At 43.4% G+C, this 21,977-nt stretch overlaps 1 protein-coding gene and 1 pseudogene across 4 annotated transcripts; both read left to right on the top strand.

Moving 5' to 3' along the window:
• Positions 1-1,135: 1,135 nt before the first annotated feature.
• On the top strand, positions 1,136-21,735 carry LOC135712720 (calpain-B-like). 4 transcript variants are annotated; one of them, XM_065235745.1, is made up of 6 exons: positions 1,136-1,443; positions 18,764-20,275; positions 20,450-20,491; positions 20,637-21,012; positions 21,116-21,442; positions 21,509-21,735. In XM_065235745.1, exons 1-6 carry the CDS (start codon positions 1,324-1,326, stop codon positions 21,586-21,588), a joined length of 2,457 nt encoding a protein of 818 aa, XP_065091817.1. In that variant the 5' UTR covers positions 1,136-1,323; the 3' UTR covers positions 21,589-21,735. The 4 variants fall into 4 exon arrangements, with proteins under 4 accessions (XP_065091817.1, XP_065091819.1, XP_065091818.1 ...); XM_065235746.1 differs by having other exon boundaries at positions 1,137-1,443; positions 20,637-21,000; XM_065235747.1 differs by lacking the exon at positions 20,450-20,491.
• On the top strand, positions 6,910-8,573 carry LOC135712812 (uncharacterized; annotated as a pseudogene).
• Positions 21,736-21,977: the final 242 nt, after the last annotated feature.

Raw genomic sequence — 21,977 nt, 5'->3', positions numbered from 1 at the left:
GACCACTGTGCAGAGCGAAGTGAAGTTTTTATTTGCTAGTTTATTACAAGATTGCTTTGATTGTTACTTTGATCTGAATGCCTACTGCTACTAACAATTGTTAAAGTGTGATTGTGTCAGTGGTTTGTTCTCATCAGGAAAATTTTCCTGATGAAAACATTTTGTGTATACGTATACGTGACGTATAGTGTCAGCAATCTCTATGAAGTAAATCCATTCTCAATTGGAATTTAATTCCGTTTTTAAGCATATGAAATGAACTGATAGCAACATTACCCTACCGATATTGATTAATTGAGCGCCGTAGTTGACCTACTTCTATTTTTCATTTTCCACGAATCTGCAAACAACAAATTTTCCCCAGACATGTCAGCTTTGTCATCTTCCTTTATGCCGTATTTAATGTATTCAGCAATGAAAATTGAAACTGTGCTGAAAATCCCACGGTGTGGGTCAGACAACAACGGCGACGATAGTGAGCACAACGACTTTAACCGCACCAGATGGGAATCCCATGTATTTTTGTTTTACCGCGCGTTCTACTAGCGTCGTCTCGCCGAAACCCATCAGCTCGCGCGTGACCAGCATGGAGCGTTTCCAAGCCAAATAGCAAAACAAACTTGAATTTCAGACTCGACCTTCTCCGATTTGCAAGGCAATTTGCGGAATTGTTTGCATTTATGCGGTGGATGGTACCGTCCACCCACCGCTATTTCTCGGCTGTCCTTCAACCAATTGAGCCGATTTTCTAAAATTCGATGTGAATTGTTGTTGAAATTCATGTTTTTATTTCTTTGCTATTTGGCCTGGAAACGCTCGTAACTGCTACGACGACGTCACATGCGTTCGCTGTCGATTATCACGCTACCGCTTTCTCTGCCACCCGTGCAACATTGGAGCTCACCGCCATGCTCACTGGCCGGTTTGATGCGGCAATGGGTAATCCCTTTGTCGAGCCCCCCTTTGTCGAGATCGGATGCCGACGCTTCCGTGTGCTGGTGGCTACCGAAAGAACATGTGAGTAGCGCAACGATCTAATCGGGAGGCCCCCAGAGCCCGAGCTGAGTGACCAACGAATGTTTGAAAATCAGCTCACAGTTCAGTTCAGTTCAGAACGTTACTGCGGTAGGTCGTCGCGTCGTCGGAGTTACTTGTGTTGGCTCGCACGGCGCTACGCCGTCTATTAGTGACTTCGATATCTCGGTTGTTTTTTGTTTTTGAAGTTAGTGCGAATAATAACAATAGTGCTAATTGGTTTCGTGCTTTGATTGACCGTATAAAACCTATTCTGACGGCACTGAAATAACACATCCCGGGAAGAGCATGCCGGATCCAACGCGCATCGAATCCTTGGTGAAGGAATTCAACGATAACACCCATGGGCCGAAAAAATTGCATCAGTCCAGGACCCGCTTCATGCCCATCGTCTTCGGTCGGGATGGGGTAAGGAAAAGTGTGAATGGCTTTTGCCAAAATGATGAAATTCTCGATTGGCACCTTTCTTCAACTGAACGAAACTGGGACACACAGTGTTGTGAAATATAATTTTAGAAAATGCGACCGCAATCATGATTGTCTGTCATCTAGAAATCATGCTTTATGAAAGGTGATTCTTTGTTAGTGAAATATGTGTGGTGGTGAAAAAAAACAGAGATCGTCGTGCAGATGGACTTTGGTGGGGATTTCCCGAAATCAAGAGATGAAAATCGCTAAACAAGAGCAAAGATGATGTAAAAAAAAGCGAATCACTGGCGTCTCATTGTCAAGGTTGAAACAGAGAAGACAGACGCATTTGTGATGGCTGTTAAGAAATCTGTATGCAGGACGTTGAGAAGAACCAGTTTATTACGATGCTTATGGAAAGCAGCCAACGGAAATATGCAGAGCAAAGTAAAATTAAATTTGTATGTGGAACTTATCAGTGCGTGAAAACGAAAAAAGAGAAATACATTATTTTCTCCATATGTGCTAACAAGTTGTTGACGGTATCATTGTTGCATAAATGATCGAGAAAGATAAAAAAAAACTTTCCTAAAACAAGACACGACCGCATGGTTGATGTAGAATACGTTGAGATGTTTAGTGAACTTCTCGTGCATTTGTCTTGATATTGATTTAAAATACAGTAGAAGTAACTTATTTCCTCAATTTAATCAATTTCCTCTCCTTGACATGTCAATTTCCTCATCCTTATTAGTTTTTTTCTGACTGTTTCTGGACTGTCCGTTATTGATATTTCTGCATATGAAACACTTGTCTTCAATCCTCCGTTATAAAATATATTCCCCGTGCACAGTTCAATTCAATATTTAATCATAATTTGCTACTTTAAGCAATCAAAAATTCGTCCATCCAAGCAAGACCATAATTCTAAATGTTCATTGGATAGCTTAACGTAGGAATTTATCCCATCGTAGGAACCCATTTTCAGAGGTTTTATTTTTGTTGGCCCGACCTGAACACAGCACCACCCAGAAACTCGTAAATCCACTTGGTGCATGAATTTTGTACCAAACAACAATGTAAAGCTCTACTTGAAAATGTGAATGAATTTTTACCGCCTCTAAGGATCCCACTTCAACACAGGGACGGCCCAAAATCATCAAAATTCAGTTCGCCAAGCAGAATCTCACGAACACTAGCGTGTAAATTCATAGGATTTTGATAGTTCTTACAGTAATGCATCTGTAATTTGTATACAACATCCGAAGTCCTTCCTTTTTTAAATATTCTGCACAAAAACTACTTTCAACGCCCCGCCCCTGACAGGATTTCGTACCGTTTTTTTTTATAAATGGGGCGTGACAGGAAGTATCTTACTTACCATACTTACCAATCAGGCGAAGGCCTTGTTGTCCTCTGCTGTCCGAAGAAGTCGTCTCCACTCTACTCGATCCATGGCCACAGTTCGCCAGCCTCGTAGTCTGCGAAGGGTCCGCAGGTCACCTTGCTCGCTGCGCGCCTCTTCTTCTTGTTCCTGTTGGGTCGCTTTCTAGAACCATTTTCACTGGGTCGTCGTGCGGCATTCTTACGACGTGCCCAGCCCACCGTAGTCGCCCAATTTTTGCAATGTGGACGATGGATGGTTCTCCCAGCAGCTGGTGCAATTCGTGGTTCATTCGCCTCCTCCACGTTCCGTCATCCACCTGCACTCCACCGTAGATGGTACGCAACACCTTCCGTTCGAAAACACCAAGGGCGCGTTGGTCCTCCACGAGCATAGTCCAGGTCTCGTGGCCGTAAAGGACCACCGGTCTAATCAGCGTCTTGTAGACAGTCAACTTCGTGCGGCGGCGAATTTTATTCGACCGAAGCGTCCTCCGGAGTCCAAAGTAGGCACGATTCCCTGCCATAATGCGTCTTTGAATTTCTCTGCTGGTATCATTTTCGGCGGTCACCAGTGAGCCCAAATACACGAACTCATCGACCACCTCGATTTCGTCACCGTCAATCTGAACTCGGGGTGGGAGGCTAACATTGTCTTCCCTAGAACCTCTTGCTTTCATGTATTTTGTCTTTGATGCGTTGATGGCAAGTCCAATCCGTCTAGCTTCAGCCTTCAGTCTGATGTACGTTTCCGCCATCATCTCAAAGTTCCGTGCCATAATGTCAATGTCATCGGCGAAACCAAGGAGCTGGATGGACTTCCTGAATATCGTGCCACTCGTGTCTATCCCAGCTCTTCTGATCACACCTTCTAACGCGATGTTGAACAGCAGACACGAAAGTCCATCACCCTGCCGTAACCCCCTTCGAGATTCAAAGGGACTCGAGAGTGTCCCCGATACTCGAACAACGCACATCGCTCGATCCATCGTCGCCTTGACCAATCGCGTCAGTTTATCCGGAAATCCGTACTCGTGCATAATCTGCCATAGCTGATCTCGATCGTTTGTGTCGTATGCGGATTTGAAATCGATGAACATATGATGTGTGGGCACGTTGTATTCGCGGCATTTCTGCAGAACCTGCCGAATCGCGAAAATTTGGTCCGTGGTAGCGCGGGCACCCATGAATCCCGCCTGGTATTGCCCCACGAACTCTCTTGCATATGGTAACAGACGGCGGCATAGAATTTGGGAGAGTACCTTGTAGGCGGCGCTCAGCAGTGTGATCGCGCGGTAGTTGCAGCAATCCAACTTGTCGCCCTTTTTGTAGATTGGGCTCACGACACCTTCCATCCACTCCTCCGATAATATCTCCTCCTCCCAAATCTTGGCAATTACCCAGTGCAGTGCTCTAGCCAGTGCTTCACCACCGTATTTCAATAGCTCACTTGGTAGTTGATCTACACCAGTTGCTTTGTTGTTCTTCAGCCGACCGATCTCCTCCTCAACTTCTTGAAGATCAGGGGCCGGTAGCCTGTCGTCTTCTGCGCGTGCTCCAAGGTCTGTTGCCGTGCCATCTTCGTTTTCTGCTGCTTCACCGTTGAGGTGCTCGTCATAGTACTGCTTCCACCTCTCAATCACCTCACACTCGTTCGTGAGAAGGTTACCGCCCAAGTCCTTGCACATATCGGCTTGCGGCACGTAGCCTTTGCGCGAACTATTTAGCTTCTCGTAGAACTTCCGTGTGTCGTTTACGCGGTACAGATTTTCCATCGCCTCGCGATCTCGGTCTTCCTGCTGACGCTTCTTCCTTCGGAAAACCGAGTTTTGTCTGTTCCGCGCTTGTCTGTATCGCTCCACATTCCATCTCGTGCGGTGTTGCAGCATTCTCGCCCGTGCTGCATTCTTCTCCTCTACTAACAGTTTGCATTCGCCGTCAAACCAGTCATTTCTTCGGTCCGGGATTGCAGTACCTAGTGCCGCTGCAGCAGTACTACCTATGGCTGAACGGATGTCCCTCCAGCCATCTTCATGAGAAGCTGCGCCAAGCTGCTCTTCCGTGGGTAGTGCAACTTCCAGCTGCTGCGAGTAGTCATGGGCAACTCCGGCGTTCCGTAGTTGCTCAATGTTGGGTCGCGGCGTTCGACTTCGACGGGTGTTATGAACCGTCGAGGGTTTTGAGCGCATGCATACTGCAACTAGGTAGTGGTCCGAATCTATGTTCGCACTGCGGTATGTGCGGACGTTGATAATGTCGGAGAAGAATTTCCCGTCGATTAGAACGTGATCGATTTGGTTTTCTGTGTGTTGGTCAGGTGATTTCCAGGTGGCTTTGTGGATATCCTTGCGGGGGAAAAAGGTACTTCGAACTACCATACCCCGGGAGGCTGCAAAGTTCACGCATCGTTGGCCGTTGTCGTTCGATACGGCATGCAGGCTGTTTGGCCCGATTGCCGGTCTATACATTGCCTCCCGTCCTACCTGAGCGTTTATGTCGCCGATGACGATTTTGACGTCCCGTTGCGAACAGCCGTCGTACACCTGCTCCAGCTGCGCATAGAACGCTTCTTTCTCGTCTTCGGGTCTCCCTTCGTGTGGGCAGTGCACGTTGATGATGCTGTAGTTGAAGAAACGGCCCTTAATCCTCAACTTGCACATCCTCGCGTTGATCGGCTGCCAACCAATCACGCGTTGGCGCATCTTAACCAGCACTACAAAGCCGGTTCCCAGCTCGTTGGTGGTGCCACAGCTCTGGTAGAAAGTAGACGCTCGATGCCCGCTTTTCCATACCTTTTGTCCCGTCCAGCAAAGTTCCTGCAGTGCTACGACTTCGAAGTTGCGTGCTTGAAGTTCGTCATAGATTAACCTATCGCAACCCGGGAAGCCGAGCGATTTGCAGTTCCATGTTCCGAGTTTCCAATCGTAGTCCTTATTTCGTCGCGTAGGTCTGTGCCGATTGTTCCGATCCGTATTTCTTTCTTCGGTATTTGCAACTTTGTTTTTTTTTTCCAGGGCGGCTTGTTGGGCCTGCCCCAACCCCTGTCTCGCCGGGGACCATCGTGCACAGCTCTGTTTAGAGTCCCACGCTGGCACTAGGACGGTGATCAGCCGCTCCTAACATGGAGAACAGACGCCGTTTTGAGCCGCACCTCCATGGTGAGCAGACGCTCAGGTTTGGTGAAGCATTTCCTCTATCACCGTACTATGGTTACCGCGCCAGTGTTCGCGTCGCACCTCTTCACTTTGCTATTGCCGGACTGGCAACATTGCCCAGGCTACGCCAACCAGCTGTGTCCATGTTTCAGCTGGTAGTCTTTTGTTATCATATGACTCGAGGAGGCGTGAAGTAGGAACTTGTGAGGACCAGGGCTAGGTATTCCGCTCCTTCCAGGTTGTCAACTCACCATTTTGTAGCCCAGGAAGTATCTTGCAGAATATGTAAAAAGAATGGTCTTAAGATGTTAATCTAATTGCATATAAAGAGATATCAGACCAAGGGGTCTGCACATTGTGCAAAATTAGATTCGGCAAAACTTGGGTAAAATCTCGTAGGCATTGGATTATTGTAAATAAAATGGGAGTACTGCAGGACAACTGTCATTGAAGTTGTATACATCATTATGTATTCGTGTGTTTACGGCTGTAAAAGAGCTTTTCGAGTTCAATAAACCAACTGGACGTTTTTCAAATCGGATTAGGTCTGTGTTAAATTAGCTTTAATTTTATTCAGACTAAATTTTCACATGAATTATTTTAAATATATTGCGCATTTTGCACCTTACTGGACTCCGCACTTTGAAAGTGCGGGGATGAAATAAGTGCGGGCCATGCGTATGACAGATAGAGTTGTCAAAGTGACAGTTATGCTTATCCGAAGTGAATACAAAAACATTGGCTTTTGATTGTCTGTTCGAGTCACAAAACACGATTTTTTCTACGAACTTAATATTCAAATATTTGTTGTAAATTATACTTGTTTACTCCCTGCCGGTAAGTAAATACGTTATCTACAGATCGAACAGTTCAATACTAAATTGGTTGTAAGTTGCTTTATTCACAAATATGTCTGTTTCAGTTGATCATGTCTAATGTTATTCTGGAAAACGTTCGTGGTCGGCGAGCCAGCTGTAATACGAAGTACCACTGCCTATATGGATACTATTTTCTGAGAATTTCAAGCACTAATCTGTCCGTGATTTACAAGAAGAGTAAAACTACAATTTCGAGCTCGATTCTAGCTTACGAAAAGGATGGCTTGGTCACGGAAAAGCAGCGGAAACAGATTTACAAAAAATTCCGAGCAGAGCACAGATACTGGATTGTACAGCAGTACCAGAACAATCCGGTATTATTTTTAGATGAATGCAGTAATCTATTCTATCGGAACTTCCAGGTGACAATAAGTGCAGCGAGCATATGCAGAATTTTGCATGCGGAAGGTCTGACATGGAAAGCCCTCGAACGGCGAGCTATCCAAATAAGGGAGCACGAAATCTTTTGTTTTTTTTTTTCGGAGCTCAATTTAATTGATTGGGATTTGTTCAATCTCGTGTTTTTAAATAGATGAAGTGTCTATAGATAACCGCTATATGTTGCGCAACCGTGGTTATGGGGTTAAAGGAGAAAAACTGGTGATTCGCGGTGAATTTGTTAGGCGTCCAAGAGTATCATTTTTGTGTTTTTTGGGGCAGAATGGGATGCTGGACAGTTTTGAAACGGAGGGAATATTCACTAGAAAAATATTTTTTGAATGCTGTCGTTCATTTGCTCTTCGAAACAACAAGGTATATCGATATCGGGGAGCGAATTATGTGTGGATACTAGATGGTGCTCGTATCCACTGTGATCAGTACATCGTATTGTATTTGCGATCAATCGGAATCATTCCAGTTTTTCTTGCCCCATACTGTCCTTTTTTTAATCCGATTGAATTGGTATTCGAAATCACCAAAAATTCAATGAAGCAAACCTACAATGAAAATCGAAACGAAAATCTATCTCATGAAGCCATATCTACGTTCTCAGCATTTTCTTATTACGATTGTACTAAAATTTTCCAGCACTGTGGGTATCTACCCGGGGGAACATTCAATCCTACAGTTGGTTTGTTGAAAACCTAAATTTCGAATCTAATATGAGCGAGTAAGTGAAGTAATGTAACAGTTTATTTGGAGTAATAAAACCATGATAAAAATACCGATCCGTGTTTATGCATGATCAACATCTTGCATGTCGACAATCCGATCTGCTAATGAGTGTGGCTTAACTCGTTCTCTTCTGGGCGTAGAGTTTCGGACATTGCGGATACTAAGCTGGCATTTATTGTTGAACGAGACCGTAGTCCATTGATTCGTCCTTTTACTCTTTGTCCAACTTCAATCAGGAGATCCACCTCGGCTTCCAGTTTAGCAAGTTCAGACAACCCACTCAGGGTTGTTTCCATTCTAATAGCTTCTGATAATGGCGCCGATCGGAAGAATTTCAGCAAAAAATTCGGAGGCATTTCAGTTCAGAGACATCCGGCGTTCTCGTTCATGTGGAGAAGCCGAGTGAACGTAGTTAGCCCAGAGCCTCCAGGCACTTGAATGTCCGGTGAAATGATGTCCATGAAGATCCTGAAGTTCCTTTGCCAGATTAGTCAAGGTCTGATTGTTTGGTGCTCCTGAACGATCTGCGTTTTGAAAACGAATTAGTTGCTTGTCAGCCAAATCCCAAAGTGATCTACAAGACACTGCGTTTGAATAGATGTGCAAGTGAATCCTTATTTCCTTCTCTCTCCATGATACGAGTAGTTTGCTATCAATTTGATCGATAGTAAGACGTCGCTTCTGGGTTTGATCTTGCATTATGACAAACTTTCTCATTGCACTGAAATCAGGATCATTATCAGCTCATGTTGGAACCTGCACACCGTTGTTTTCAACAAATACGATTTCCCGACACAAGACAGGTTGCAAAATCTCCCAAACACCTCCCATAATTTCCTCGACCGAATTCCCGGTAACTGTTGCAGAAGACAAAACGTCGCTTGAAGAAAACTCCACGGAGAGCAAGTTGGCTGCTGGCTGGTTCACGAAGCTCAACGCGTTTTTCTGTTTTCTTCCGTTTGTTTGAAGATTTTGGACCAGAATTTACCTTGTTGCTGACGTCACTTAGTGGATCTTGATCAGAAAATTCCTCATCGAGAGCTTCGAGTAGGTACTCTGCTTGATAGCTGCATTCTGGAACGTTTTCAGGGAACGAAAACGTCTCGTTCTTTGACTCCTCCTATTCTGCATCCATGGTAGATTCTGCAAAGAGGATACACAAAACTATAAATTCTTAAGTCTTAAGATATTTCCGATAATTTAAGGGGTAAAACTTACATATGATGATTGCTCCGATAATAATTTCACTTGTTCTGATCGAAATCGTAGCTCGCAAAGTGTCTGTTTTGGGTTTTTGTTGTTGTTTTGATTTCAAGATCCTACACTCTCATTGCATTCTACTCGAAACACGTGTAAAAATAATATTGCAAAATATTTGCAATTTTGCAAACAATTCTAAATTACTTATTTGTGAACAATTATATGGTTTTCCAAGTATGAATTAGATTGAAAATGGTTTTGAGACGTGTTTAAATTCAAATGGTACACCTTTTTTGTTTCCAAATGTGTTAAACTCAATAGCGTTCTAGGCGTGAAATAACCAAAAAGTTCGTTGTTTTTCGTCAGCGTACCATCAAAGTGCGACTTAAAATATTCCCAAAAATCCAGTCACCACTGCAATAGACAATAAATACAAATACTAATACAAATTACGTGCTGATTGACTGTATATTCAGGAACAACCTCTAATTAAATATACCAGAGGAACTCAGACCAGCAGTTCACTTCTCGGTTCACCATTACAATATAACCGTTTGGTCACATCACAAGTTCATAGGTTTTTGTCATTTATGTTATATATTCAGAACCTTCACGTTTCTTGTGCAAAAAACAGCAGTATGATGATGATAATGGTCCCACCTCTTACCCCTACAAAGAGTTTGAGCTGGACGATTTATCTTTAAGATAATTGAATATGACATTTTAACCAGGTTGGCAAACAAAATCGAACTGGTTTCAGTTACAGATATAGATTCCCTCTAAAGTTTACAGTTGCTTCACAGCAATATAAATGTGGAAAAGCTCAGGCGTCCACCAGTATGCCACAGAAGTGATAGGGTTCTGTACCGCTGTCAAAATGTTTCGCGTTACGTTATGTCCACCATAGAGCTACAAACAACTATACAAAACAAGGCTGACGGGATGAAGGAAAATTGGGAGAAAGAACGGCCATTGCCCAAAATCGGCCTCTTTCAATATCAGGCGTCCGTGCGCTAAGACGCATTTCAATTTGCTAAGTGCAGTGGTTGGTGTTTTGAACGATAACCAGGAGACCCCCCCTAGCAGTAGCTAGTGTGCGCTAGGGAAATTTAACGTTCAGGTAACTAAATGCCCTGCACCAAAAACCGTAGATTAATTACGTATTCGTCCGATAGGACCTTTTTATATTGGACCTTTAAAAGGCCATCCGTCAGCACACGGCTGGCTCGTGAAATTGGAAACAGTTTCCGAGCCTAAGTGTCAAGGACCAAACAACATTATCTGGCCAAACATAGGCGATAATCGCAAAGGAGTTTTCCCTTCTTGGCTTGACCAAGGTGGCCATGCCACGGTCGGCCGATCGTGCCAACGAAGGACGACGCCTGCCATCCCATCGTCCAGCAACGCCCGCTGGCCCGTCATCCGCTCGCTTCGCCAATCTGGCGAGAGTTCCGGCCGCACAGTTGGACAGGAGTCACTGTGTCAGCCATCCCGATTCACCATCAACGGCAGCAGCGGTATGTACCGGTACAGCGAACAGCGAACAATGCTACAATCACCGACGAACCGACGTAACAGCTCATACAAGCTACTTTCAAATTTGTGCCCAAGACGCCATATTTAAAATACGTTAAACACTACCGACATCTACTCATTCTATCGCGTCATACCCTGAGCAAGGACACGAACCCACGTATAATTTATATTGCCTTGATTTGCGTCTCACCTCATTTGACAGATCTGATTGCCCGTTTGAAAGTTCGAATCGCTTGTTTGACAATTCGAATTGTGGACAAACGAAATGCTCCTGTGGCATGTCTGTTCGTCGGTGCTGCAATATTATGCGGAATATCTTCTTCTTCTTCGCATTTCAAGCTTATTGCGTATGGCATTATTAGCTTATTGCGTGCTCTCAACTTAGTGTTCGAGATGCACTTCCACAGTTATTAATTGAGAGCTTTCGATGCCTGTACCATTTTTGCATTAGTATAATTGTGTGGCAGGTACAATCATACTCTATGCCCAGGGAAGTCGAGAAATTTTCCAACCCGAAAAATTCCTAGACCGGACCGGGAATCGAACCCAGCCACCTCCAGCATGGTCTTGCTTTGTAGCTGCGCCTTTACCGACTGAGCTAAGGGAGGGAATATGTAGTTGTAATGATAAAATATTTTGGGGTCTCCAAGTTAACCTGAGAATTTGGTCTTGATGTTCTATAGGCTCAAGAAGGTATTCTATGATGTCCAGATATATCATATGGATCTATAAAGCTCTCCGGATCCTCAAAACATCAAGTGAGATAAGAAATTGTGAAATCAAAATACGTTCCATTCTCCAAATTGTCCTGGAGTTCTGATCTTGACTCAATGAGATATTGTACGATGTTCTGACTAAATTTTGGCATTCGTAGAGCCTCGTGACCCCCTTATATAATGTAGGAAATATAGTTGAAATGGCCAAATAGTTCAAGTTCTCCAAATTATCCAGAATCAAGATCATATATATCATATACTAGCTGTGTGTGCCCAGCATTGCTCGGGATTCAATATTAGCTTGAGTTTATGCGCCAATTAAAAAAACTACAAGGGACAGCCTTATGGGGTTGTACGCAATGGTGACGTAGGACTACGTGGTCTTATATAATAAATGTTATTTTTTAACTACAGCAGAAGCTTGTGCTTTGTGTAGGAATTGGAATTTGAACGGGGTTCTCTCTGTTTATACTCTTGGCATAGATGGCCCACAGCGACTCACGACGAAGAGCTACTGATTCCGATCAATAGCGGTGCGGCTTCTTCCTCCTTCTATGGATGCTCATTTGGACTACAGCTCGCTGCTTGCAAGCAGCCTTTCGTTGTGTAAGGAGAGCACCACCACTCACCACGCGGTGATTGAATAAACACCGTTTGGAGACGACGGGATGTAATTCAACTTTGAAATCTGTGTTAGCGAAATCGCTTATTGCAGGTAATCGGTGATAATTTTAATTATCATAGCAACAATTGCACCTTCGTGCAATTTTCAATAGTGACAAGTCTCGATTTCCAAATCGGACCACTTTCATGCCGCGACCGATTTTGGTTTTTGAAATTGCACCCATTGGGGCCACGCCTTGAAGTACATGGTATGTTTGATTTAAACATATCTAAATAGAGCTGGAATTAAGCGTAACAGCTTTTGTAAACAATGACTTCTCTCGCTGATTTTTAGGAATTCAAAGCACGCCCACGCAAACTAACATTATCGTCGGGTAAGAGAAGTCTTACCTGATGGTGATATTGATTTGCATGAGCGAGCCTTGACTTTCAAGACATCATCGAAAGAAGTCATTGTTTACTTAAGCTGTTACGCCCTAATTCCAGCTAGATCTTGATATGGGAGCTGACATCCGATTGATGACCTTGACAAATGTCCATAATATACTCTTTTACACATTTATAGTAGTCTTGAAAAGGACCCTTTTGTCGTGATGGTTGAGTAATGCTGAGCTATTAGGGTGTTAAACACAGATGAGGCTGGTTAGCTGTATGTTGTTTGGAATGAGGGTGATGCGCTTAGCATAGATGGGCCACAGCGACTCACGAAGTGCTACTGATTCCGATCAATAGCGGTGCGGCTTCTTACTCCTTCTATGGATGCTCATGTGAGCTGCAGCGTTCGTTGTGTACTGCAGAACAATGATCAAAGCCACGCGCCGAAAGCACTGCTGCTAGTGCCGACGACCGGACACCTCCACCAAGGTTGCAAATACTAATTTCAGCTAAAAAAATGTTTTTTTTTTAATTATGAAATAATTAGAACCATGATCATATTTTCAATTGGTAGGATAAAATAAGAGGTTGCAAAGAATGTGTTTGACATATTAAACCTTTATTTCACTTCATGAGAGTCACAATCAGCGATTTTTCACAAATTTACTCACTCACTCACTCAGCGATCAGCAAATCGCTGATTGTGACTCGTAGAAAGCAAAATTAACGAAAATTTCAAACGCATATTTTGTAACCTCTTCTTGTAAGCAGGGTTGAAAAGTATCTGGGGAGAATCACCCGGGTGCGAGAGATATCATTCTCTGCGGTGAATCTCTGCTTGTCTCCTCGGAGATTTTTCGTGGCACCGCTGGAGAGATTGTTAGACACAGCACGAGAGAGTGAGAGAGTTGACAGTTCACTGTTTTCGGTTTATACACTCACTTCCGTGAGAAGATAGCAGTACAAATGCGTTATCGTTTCTCCAAAGATTCCGGCAGAGCTTGACGTGAGGGGACGAGGTGCGAACTTTTTTCACAAAGAAAAAGGGGGGTTTGACGACGGTACTGAAAAGGTGGTTATGAATTTTGTGCTTTGCAGGGCAAATGGAAAAACATTCAAAGTAGACACGGTATTCAACTTGAACCGTTCTCGGCCGTGTTCCACTCCTGTTGCCACTTAGCCAACGACTCCGCTCTCACAGCTTTCCGTACTCTTCCGGTTTATCTCCACCTGTAGCACTCGCTGTGGTCCGCCAGGGTGATGCCGATAGGGATCTAACCGGCGATAACGCATACTGCTTCCGACGAGATGGTTCTGTACGCACTCACGACTTGCATGGGCATGAGCCGGAATGTACTACTCGGTTTCCTTTGGTTCTGCGTCGTTTCCAACTCTGCAACCCAGGCAGGCTGAACTTTCATACCTCAGTATAGACGTTAATATAAAAAGTAAACTTTATAAAATCTTTGTATGCAACAACTGGGGCCTCCCTTAGCTCAGTCGGTAAAGGCGCAGCTACAAAGTCCAGCATGGTGGCTGGGTTCGATTGCCGGTCCGGTCTAGGAATTTTTCGGGTTGGAAAATGTCTCGACATACCTGGGCATAGAAGTATGATTGGACTTGCCACACAATTATACCAATGCAAAAAATGGTACAGACATCGAAAGCTCTCAATTAACATCACGCACAGTCTGATGTTTCCTTACGCGATTTTCCATAGGAATAAAGAGCTACAGAGTCGCCGTCAACGCCAATAAGCTAATATGCGATATGCAATAAACTTGAAATGCGAAGAATAAGAAGAAGAAGTATGCAACAAACTAGCAACCAAAGTCTTCACCGCGGTGATTCTCCCCTGTGAAGCAAAAGAACTATCTACGGTGCTCCCTAGTGATCACTCATCCGCTCCGGCGTGTTGGACTGTAGGAGGTGCGAACGTCAGAAGCTGTATTTGTTTGCGAAGTGGGAGAAGCGGTAGAAAGTGAAAACAAAATAAAGATCTCTCGGGTGAGTTTGCTTTTGTCATAGTGCGAGGTGTCTTTTCAACTCATCACCCTGCTTACACTGGGCAGAATGGCATTCCTGCTTGTAAGTTACAAGTAAAACATGCCATCATACCATCTTTTGGTTTTATTATTCCGAAAAACATTATTTTAGCTGAAATGAGTATTTGCAACCTTGACCTCTACACACTGTGATTGGAACTGAATCCGATCAGCGGTTGAGGCCAGTCTTGATAGCTAGCTGCTTGCGGGGATCCTTTCGTTGTGTACTGGAGTACACCACCAATCACCACGCGGTGATTGAATAAACACCGTTTGGTGAGATCGGATGGAATTCAACTTTGAAATCTGTGTTAGGGAAATCGCTTTTCCCAGGTAGTGACATTTTGAAAAATGATTAAGTATTTAGGCATTAAATTAAGCAGATGCGTAGAAATATTTCTGATCGATCGGTGATAAAATTATTGAAATTGATCCAGGGGCAGCTGAGTTATTAACGCTCAAAATCTTTCATACTTTTGTTACATGTTCTATTTTTGTTTTTCACAAAGTGTACCCTCATATAGAAATCACAGACGTAGTCCTACGTGAAAAAAGCATGTTATATTGTACGTAGCCCCCCCCCCTCTAAATGGCTACCCCTTATAAACCTCCACATGTCAAATTTGGTTCCATTTGCTTGATTAGTTCTCGAGTTATGCCGAGGGGACGACTCTATCTACGATGCAGAAAAGATTGTGTATTGCTGTGGCTAGCTGCGCGCACGCTGAGTAGATAGAAAGAAGATTGATGACGATTCTGAAGATTTCCTGCAAAAAGATAATACGCGATGCAAGTAGATGTGAGAAATGAAAGAAGATTTTTCGAAGATTCATTCGCTAGTGTGAGATTTGTTGAGCATCTAGACTTGAGATTTAGATGTGTCGCCCCCCTCGAGTTATGCATAAATTTCTGTTTCATTTGTATGGGAGCCCCCCTTTACAGAGGGGGGAAGGGTCTCGAACTGTCATAAGAACCTTTCCCTGTCCCAAAAACCCCTGCATACAAATTTTCACGTCGATCGGTTCAGTAGTTTTCAAGTCTATAAGGGTCAGACAGACAGACAGACAGAAATTCATTTTTATATATAGATAAATAGACATTAGACTGATGCAAATTTTGACATTTTCGCTCCACAGTGCTGTTTTTTTTTTTTTTTTCCTTTGGTTTGTTTTTTCCGTCGATCTTGTTTTCCGTGCTGAGCACCAATGCTACCGACGTGCCAGGAAGGCAGCTCCCACACCTGGACCCTACCTATCGACCCATCAACTCATGAACCGGGGACCAACGGCTTTACTTCCCATCCGAAGGAAGGCGTGATCAGAGATGTTATGCCTCAGAACATCCCGGCGGCACCGACTGGTATTGAACCCAGGCCTGCTGGGGTGAGAGGTAATCACGCTTACCACTACACCACCGGCGCCGTTAGCTCCACAGTGCTCAAACGGTTCCAAATCGGGTCCTGATTAGTCTCCCAAAATTTGAACTCATTTGTAAAGAAACTGACTTCGCACAAACCATTTGAAGTTTATATGGAAATTACTATGGGAAACCAAATGTTTTGATCATATCCATCTAACAATTTACCATATAGCTCTGCTTTAAAAAATGATAATTGAGCTCGTGGAAAATTTTCTCAGCTACAACTTTGTCCTGAACCACTTTTCAATATAATGTTAGCATCAAAAGTTATCAATAATTCAAGCCACTAATGTCTTACGATTATGCTCAAACTGTTCAGCAGGCAACATTGGTGTTTCTGGAGCTTGGAATAGAGCACAAAAATCATGGCTACTATGTCACACTGCAAGATACAGTGTTGCTCACAAAACAGCTGCTTGATCATGCCATAAGATTATCAATCTCTTAAACAATTAATAACTATTTTATTTGACGTTTGGCTCAATAACTACATTCTGCTAAGTTGAAGCTGAGAAAATTTTCCATAAGTATAGCTTTTGTATTTTTGAACAGTGCCATATGGAAAAAGGTAAGAAGACAATGAACAAAAAGTTTGGATTTCCCATAGTAATTTCCATATAAACTTCAAATGGTTTGTGCCAAGTCAGTTTCTTTTCAAATGAGTTCAAATTTTGGGAGACTAATCAGGACCCGATTTGGAACCGTTTGAGCACTGTGGAGCGAAAATGTCAAAATTTGCATCAGTCTAATAGACATCCCCCAGAAATCTCTTCCTCCAGGAATTGTTTTCCCAACTTCTCTTAGAAGTTTCTTTTGACTGTTGCGAAAACCTTATGACATCGACTGGAAGAAGCTTCCAACTTTATTCAGAAGTTTCTTTTTAACTACGTCTTCTCCAGTAAGTTCCTTTAAACTTCTAGTAGAAGTATTTATTAAATTCTCACAGAAATTTCATTCGTCATGAGCTTCTTCTGGAGGCTTTTCCGACTTCTGTTGGAAGGTTTTTTGGAGCTTCTTCTAGTTTCCCCAGGAAATGGCTACTCCTAGAATATTCTGCCGATTTCCGAAACCTTTCTGACTTCCTCTAGATGACCCGTTTTTTCCGAAAGTTTCTTTTTTCCCCAGAAGATTCTCATTATTTTTCTTATATGTTCCCCGAAAATGTCTTTCGACTTTCCTGGAAAGGCTGTTTGTAATCCAACAGTTTAAATTTTCGCCTTCAGAACGTAAAAAATATAAAATTAATTGAAATACTAACAACTACCGGTTTTCAAAGGTTATCGGTATAAGCTTGAAAACAATCGGAACAATCGGACCAATAAGACCCATCAATGCGAGAAATGTCGTACTGTACATTCATATAACACTCAACCCAACAAGATTTTGTACAAAAATGTAGTTGTTCAGTCTATTTGCAGCTAAAAAGGTTGATTACAAAATTCGTTATGCTTCTTAAGGCCCAGCACTGGGTAATGTTTACAAACAAAGCTATTTGAAGCGGATGAAGCGAGACAGAATAATTCGGCTCATATTTCTCTTATCAATAGGTACGAGTTCGCGGAATATTTGACAAGCCAGTTTGATAAACAGAGTGAAGCCAAAACGAGCTCAATATGATGGTGCGCTGTAAATCAACCTACTGGGGTGAACTTGGCATAGGCCCAAGAGGTTGATACTAACATGCATTGAAAGTAAAAATACGTTTATCTTAGCTTGACGCAGTTGATGATTCATTGATGTACTATAAGCGAGCGATATTTCAATTGGAATATGAGCATTCGAACCATAATGCAGTTCAGAACATTTGCTATCAAATCGATATTCGTTATCAGTAACTGTGTAAATATTTATTTATTTTTGGCTCATTTTTATTTTCGGCTGTTCGGTGATAGATAAAGTTAATTGATATTGCCTTCTGATTCGAAGCAAATTTAATATAACTGATATCGGAACCACACTAATCAATGTCTTACAATGCACAGACATTCATTCCGGGCAACCAACGCCGTTTGCATTAGCCATATCGGCGGTTTTCCAATCTACTCACGCTTCGATGAATCTAATCCATAAAACGATAAACCACCACACAAGCAAGGTTGCAAAGACTCATTTCAGCTAAAATAATGTTTTTCGGAATAATAAACCCAAAAGATGGTATGATGGCATGTTTTACTTGTAACTTACAAGAAGAGGTTACAAAGTATGCGTTGGAAACATAAAACCTGTAAATTTTGCTTTCTATGAGTCACAATCAGCGATTTGCTGATCGCTGAGTGAGTGAGTGAGTGAGTGAGTGAGTTTGTGAAAAATCGCTGATTGTGACTCTCATGAAGTGAAATAAACAGGTTTAATATGTCAAACACATTCTTTGCAACCTCTTCTTGTATCCTACCAATTCAAAATTTGATCATGGCATCTAATTATTTCATAATTTAGAAAAACATTGTTTTAGCTGAAATGAGTCTTTGCAACCTTGCACACAAGAAGCAAACTGCATATAATGATTTTTTATACGCCGTTGAACCAACAATCAATACGAAACTATCGATTTTAAATTGGCTCACTACTTGACTAGCCTATTGGTCTCAAGCAAATCAAATAACGTACCCCATTCAAGTCGAATTTCTAGTACTACACAATGTTTGTGTTGATTTGCTATGAAAGTTTGACAGATAAAATGAGGGGTTCGTGGATTTTCCTATGTTTCGAGGAGTGCATTGATTTGCTTGGAACCGAAGACAATACCACAGCTGAGCCAACTAACCTACTAGTCTTAGAGTTACCTCTATGGTTGAACGTTGAACCGATCGAGACTTTCTTCCGTTTCCAAAAAAACGTCCGTAAATCTAATTCCTCCCATTCTATTTCAACAGGCTCAACCAAAGGCCGGTCCCCGCAGTGCGGAAGCGCAGGATTTCTACGCACTGCAAAAACGCTGCCTCCGCAGCGGAACCCTGTTTGAAGACCCGGAATTCCCGGCCAACAGGTCATCTCTTACGTTCAACGAAGAATCTCGCCCGAATTTGAAATGGCTCCGGCCCAGCGAAATCTCCTCCGATCCACGGTTCTTCGAGAACAGCTATTCCCGGTTCGACGTGAATCAGGGTGAGCTGGGTGACTGTTGGCTACTGGCTGCTGCGGCGAACCTCACCCAAGATCCGCAACTGTTTACGAGGGTTGTCCCGGAGGATAACAGCTTCAAGAAGGACTATGCAGGGATCTTTCACTTCCGGTTCTGGAGGTTTGGACAGTGGTACGATGTGGTTATCGACGATCGATTGCCAACCGTTCGCGGTAAGTTGGTCTACATGCGGTCCACCGAAGATAACGAGTTCTGGAGTGCTCTGCTGGAGAAAGCATATGCGAAGCTTTTTGGATCTTACGAGGCCTTGAGGGGTGGGTCGGCGAGTGAGGCGATGGTGGATTTCACTGGAGGGATAGCAGAGTCGTATGAGATGAAGGACGCTCCGAAGGATTTGTATCAGATCATTGAGAAGGGGTTCAATAGTCATGCAATGTTTGCATGTAGTTTGGAACCGGACCCGTACAAACCGGAGGCGGAGACTCCACAGGGTTTAATCCGAGGACATGCATACTCCTTGACGATGGCCAAGATGGTGGATATTCAGACGCCAAATGTGAAGGGGAAGATCCCGTTGATAAGGCTGAGAAATCCTTGGGGTAACGCTAACGAATGGAACGGAGCGTGGAGTGACAAGTCTCCGGAGTGGAAGTTTATCCCAGAGGAAACCAAACGCGATATTGGATTGATCTTTGAAATCGATGGCGAGTTTTGGATGGCGTTTCAGGATTTTCTGAAATATTTTGACCGAATTGATATCTGCAATATGAGTCCGGACTGTCCCATCATTCGAAAGAGTGGGAATTACCCTTGGAAACAGTCGGCATTTGAAGGTGAATGGGTCATTGGAAGCACTGCTGGTGGTTGCCGGAACTATCCAGATACCTTCTGGCATAACCCTCAGTACGTCGTTCATCTGAAAGTTCCGGACAAAGACGACGACGAAGCCAAAGCAACTGCCATAATTGCACTATTGCAGAAAAACCGACGATCCAAACAGTACAAAGGCATGGAGTGTCTTACAGTAGGTTTGATAATCTACCGAGTAACAGAGCGTGATCTTGTCCGGAAACCTCTACCCAAAGAATTCTTCCTACGAAATGCATCCGTAGCTCGGTCGACCTTCGTTAACTTGCGTGAGGTTACCTATCGGTTCCGATTAGATCCCGGAACGTATGTAGTGATTCCGTCGACATTCGACCCGAACGTTGAAGGAGAGTTCATGATCCGGGTGTTCTCCGAGTGCCCGGATTGCATGACAGAGAACGAAGACTGTGTTGGAGAGTGCGATTTGGATCCCCGGGTAAGATTGACTTTCTAAATTTCCTAAATCCCCAAACGCTTATGGGTCAATCCCTGTGCGCATATCCTCAAATCCCAATTTTCCATGCTAAAGTGTGGTGTTCCGTACAAAATGTGCATGTAGTAGTCGCTAATCACTCTGTATATATCCTTTGCTGTATGCTAATATTTTAAGGTGGCGCCAGATAGTAACAACAACGATGTACCAGTAGTTCCAGTAAGTTCCGTCTTATATGTTGATTGTTTTGACAGACCTTGACTCAAATGACGTTTAACACATCGACCTGGACAAGTACTCGTTCATCGTAAAACATCCTCTAGCTTTCTGAATCAGTAATCTGACCAAAGTTCGATCCTTACAGATCAAATCAAAGGGTCCGGATCCTACGAAACCCGATCCCCAGCGAGAAGCCATGGAAAAGCTTTTCCTGGACGTGGCAGGCATCGACGGCGAGGTTGACTGGATGGAACTGAAAATGGTTTTGGATCACTGCTTCCGCGATGACATTGCGATCGCGGCCAAAGGAGTATCCCGTAGTTACCATGTGGCGCCCGTAGAAGCACATGTCAAAAAACCTACGACAGCTCAAGGCGAAGTCGTGTGCTGTGGCCTGTTGGCCATCCTTCAGGATTGGTACCTCAACATGGCCGGAGGAGACAATCGACCTCCACAGAGTACTTCCGGAGACTACATGATCTCAACGGAACGAGCACCTCTTTTGGCCGGTGAGATGGATCGTATGTAGTAGTTTACTAACCAACTAACGGTGGTGGAAATAGGATTCATAAGTTAATCAACCTAGAATTCAAACATCTAACAAACAACTGTTCGCATTTTCAGCGGATTCCAGTGGTATTGGTTTCTCCAAGGACGCATGCCGCTCAATGGTGGCCATGCTGGACGAGGATCATTCCGGGAAGCTCGGGTTCGTCGAATTTCGGAAACTGCTAACGGAAATCGCTCGATGGAAGGCGGTGTTCAAACTGTACGATACGGACCGTTCCGGGCATTTGAATCCGTTCGAACTGCGGGCTGCTCTGCAATCGGCCGGCTACCACTTAAACAATAAGATTCTCAACAGCTTGATGCATCGGTATGGATCGCGTGAAGGGGAGATATGGTTCGATGACTTCATCACCTGTGCGGTGAAGATCAAAACCATGATCGGTAAGAATGGGCTTTGTTTCTTTTCTTTAGATTTGATAACTGATGAGGTATTTCCATTGCTTTCAGATATCTTCCGAGCAAAGGACGTCAAAGGAATCGCTTCGTTCAACATGGACGAATGGATTCAGAAGACTGTTTATTGTTAATATTTACTGTTATGGAAGCTAGTGCTCGACTAATGCTTTAACAATGCAGTTTTTCTTATGAACTCGGATCGCGTACTTTGAAACAAAGTTCAACTTTTACTGTTAGTTGTGCACGTGAATAAATTCTTTTGTTGTTTTGAATTTCATTTTCCAGTTTTTCATTTTGCAGACTCGAGCGAATCGAGTTTGTTCTCACTAACGATTGTCTACGTACCGACGACGATTGCTACAAAATCAATCACATTTATAGCGGTAAGCTCAATCGAGGATAATACGCCAATCTCGAATTATTTTCGATTTTACTGAGCACCATGCACTGAGCATAATTGTGTAGTAATTAATGCAAGAAAACTATGTTTATTTTAACCATGTCATAAAATAGTTGAAAT

This window comes from Ochlerotatus camptorhynchus, unplaced genomic scaffold (genome assembly GCF_037179485.1).
Source record: "Ochlerotatus camptorhynchus isolate MF236.1 unplaced genomic scaffold, CSIRO-AGI_Acam_v1.1 ptg000503l, whole genome shotgun sequence".
Lineage (NCBI taxonomy): Eukaryota > Metazoa > Arthropoda > Insecta > Diptera > Culicidae > Ochlerotatus > Ochlerotatus camptorhynchus.
The sequence above is the reverse complement of the archived record's forward strand: the minus strand, read 5'-3'. Positions and strand labels throughout refer to the sequence as shown.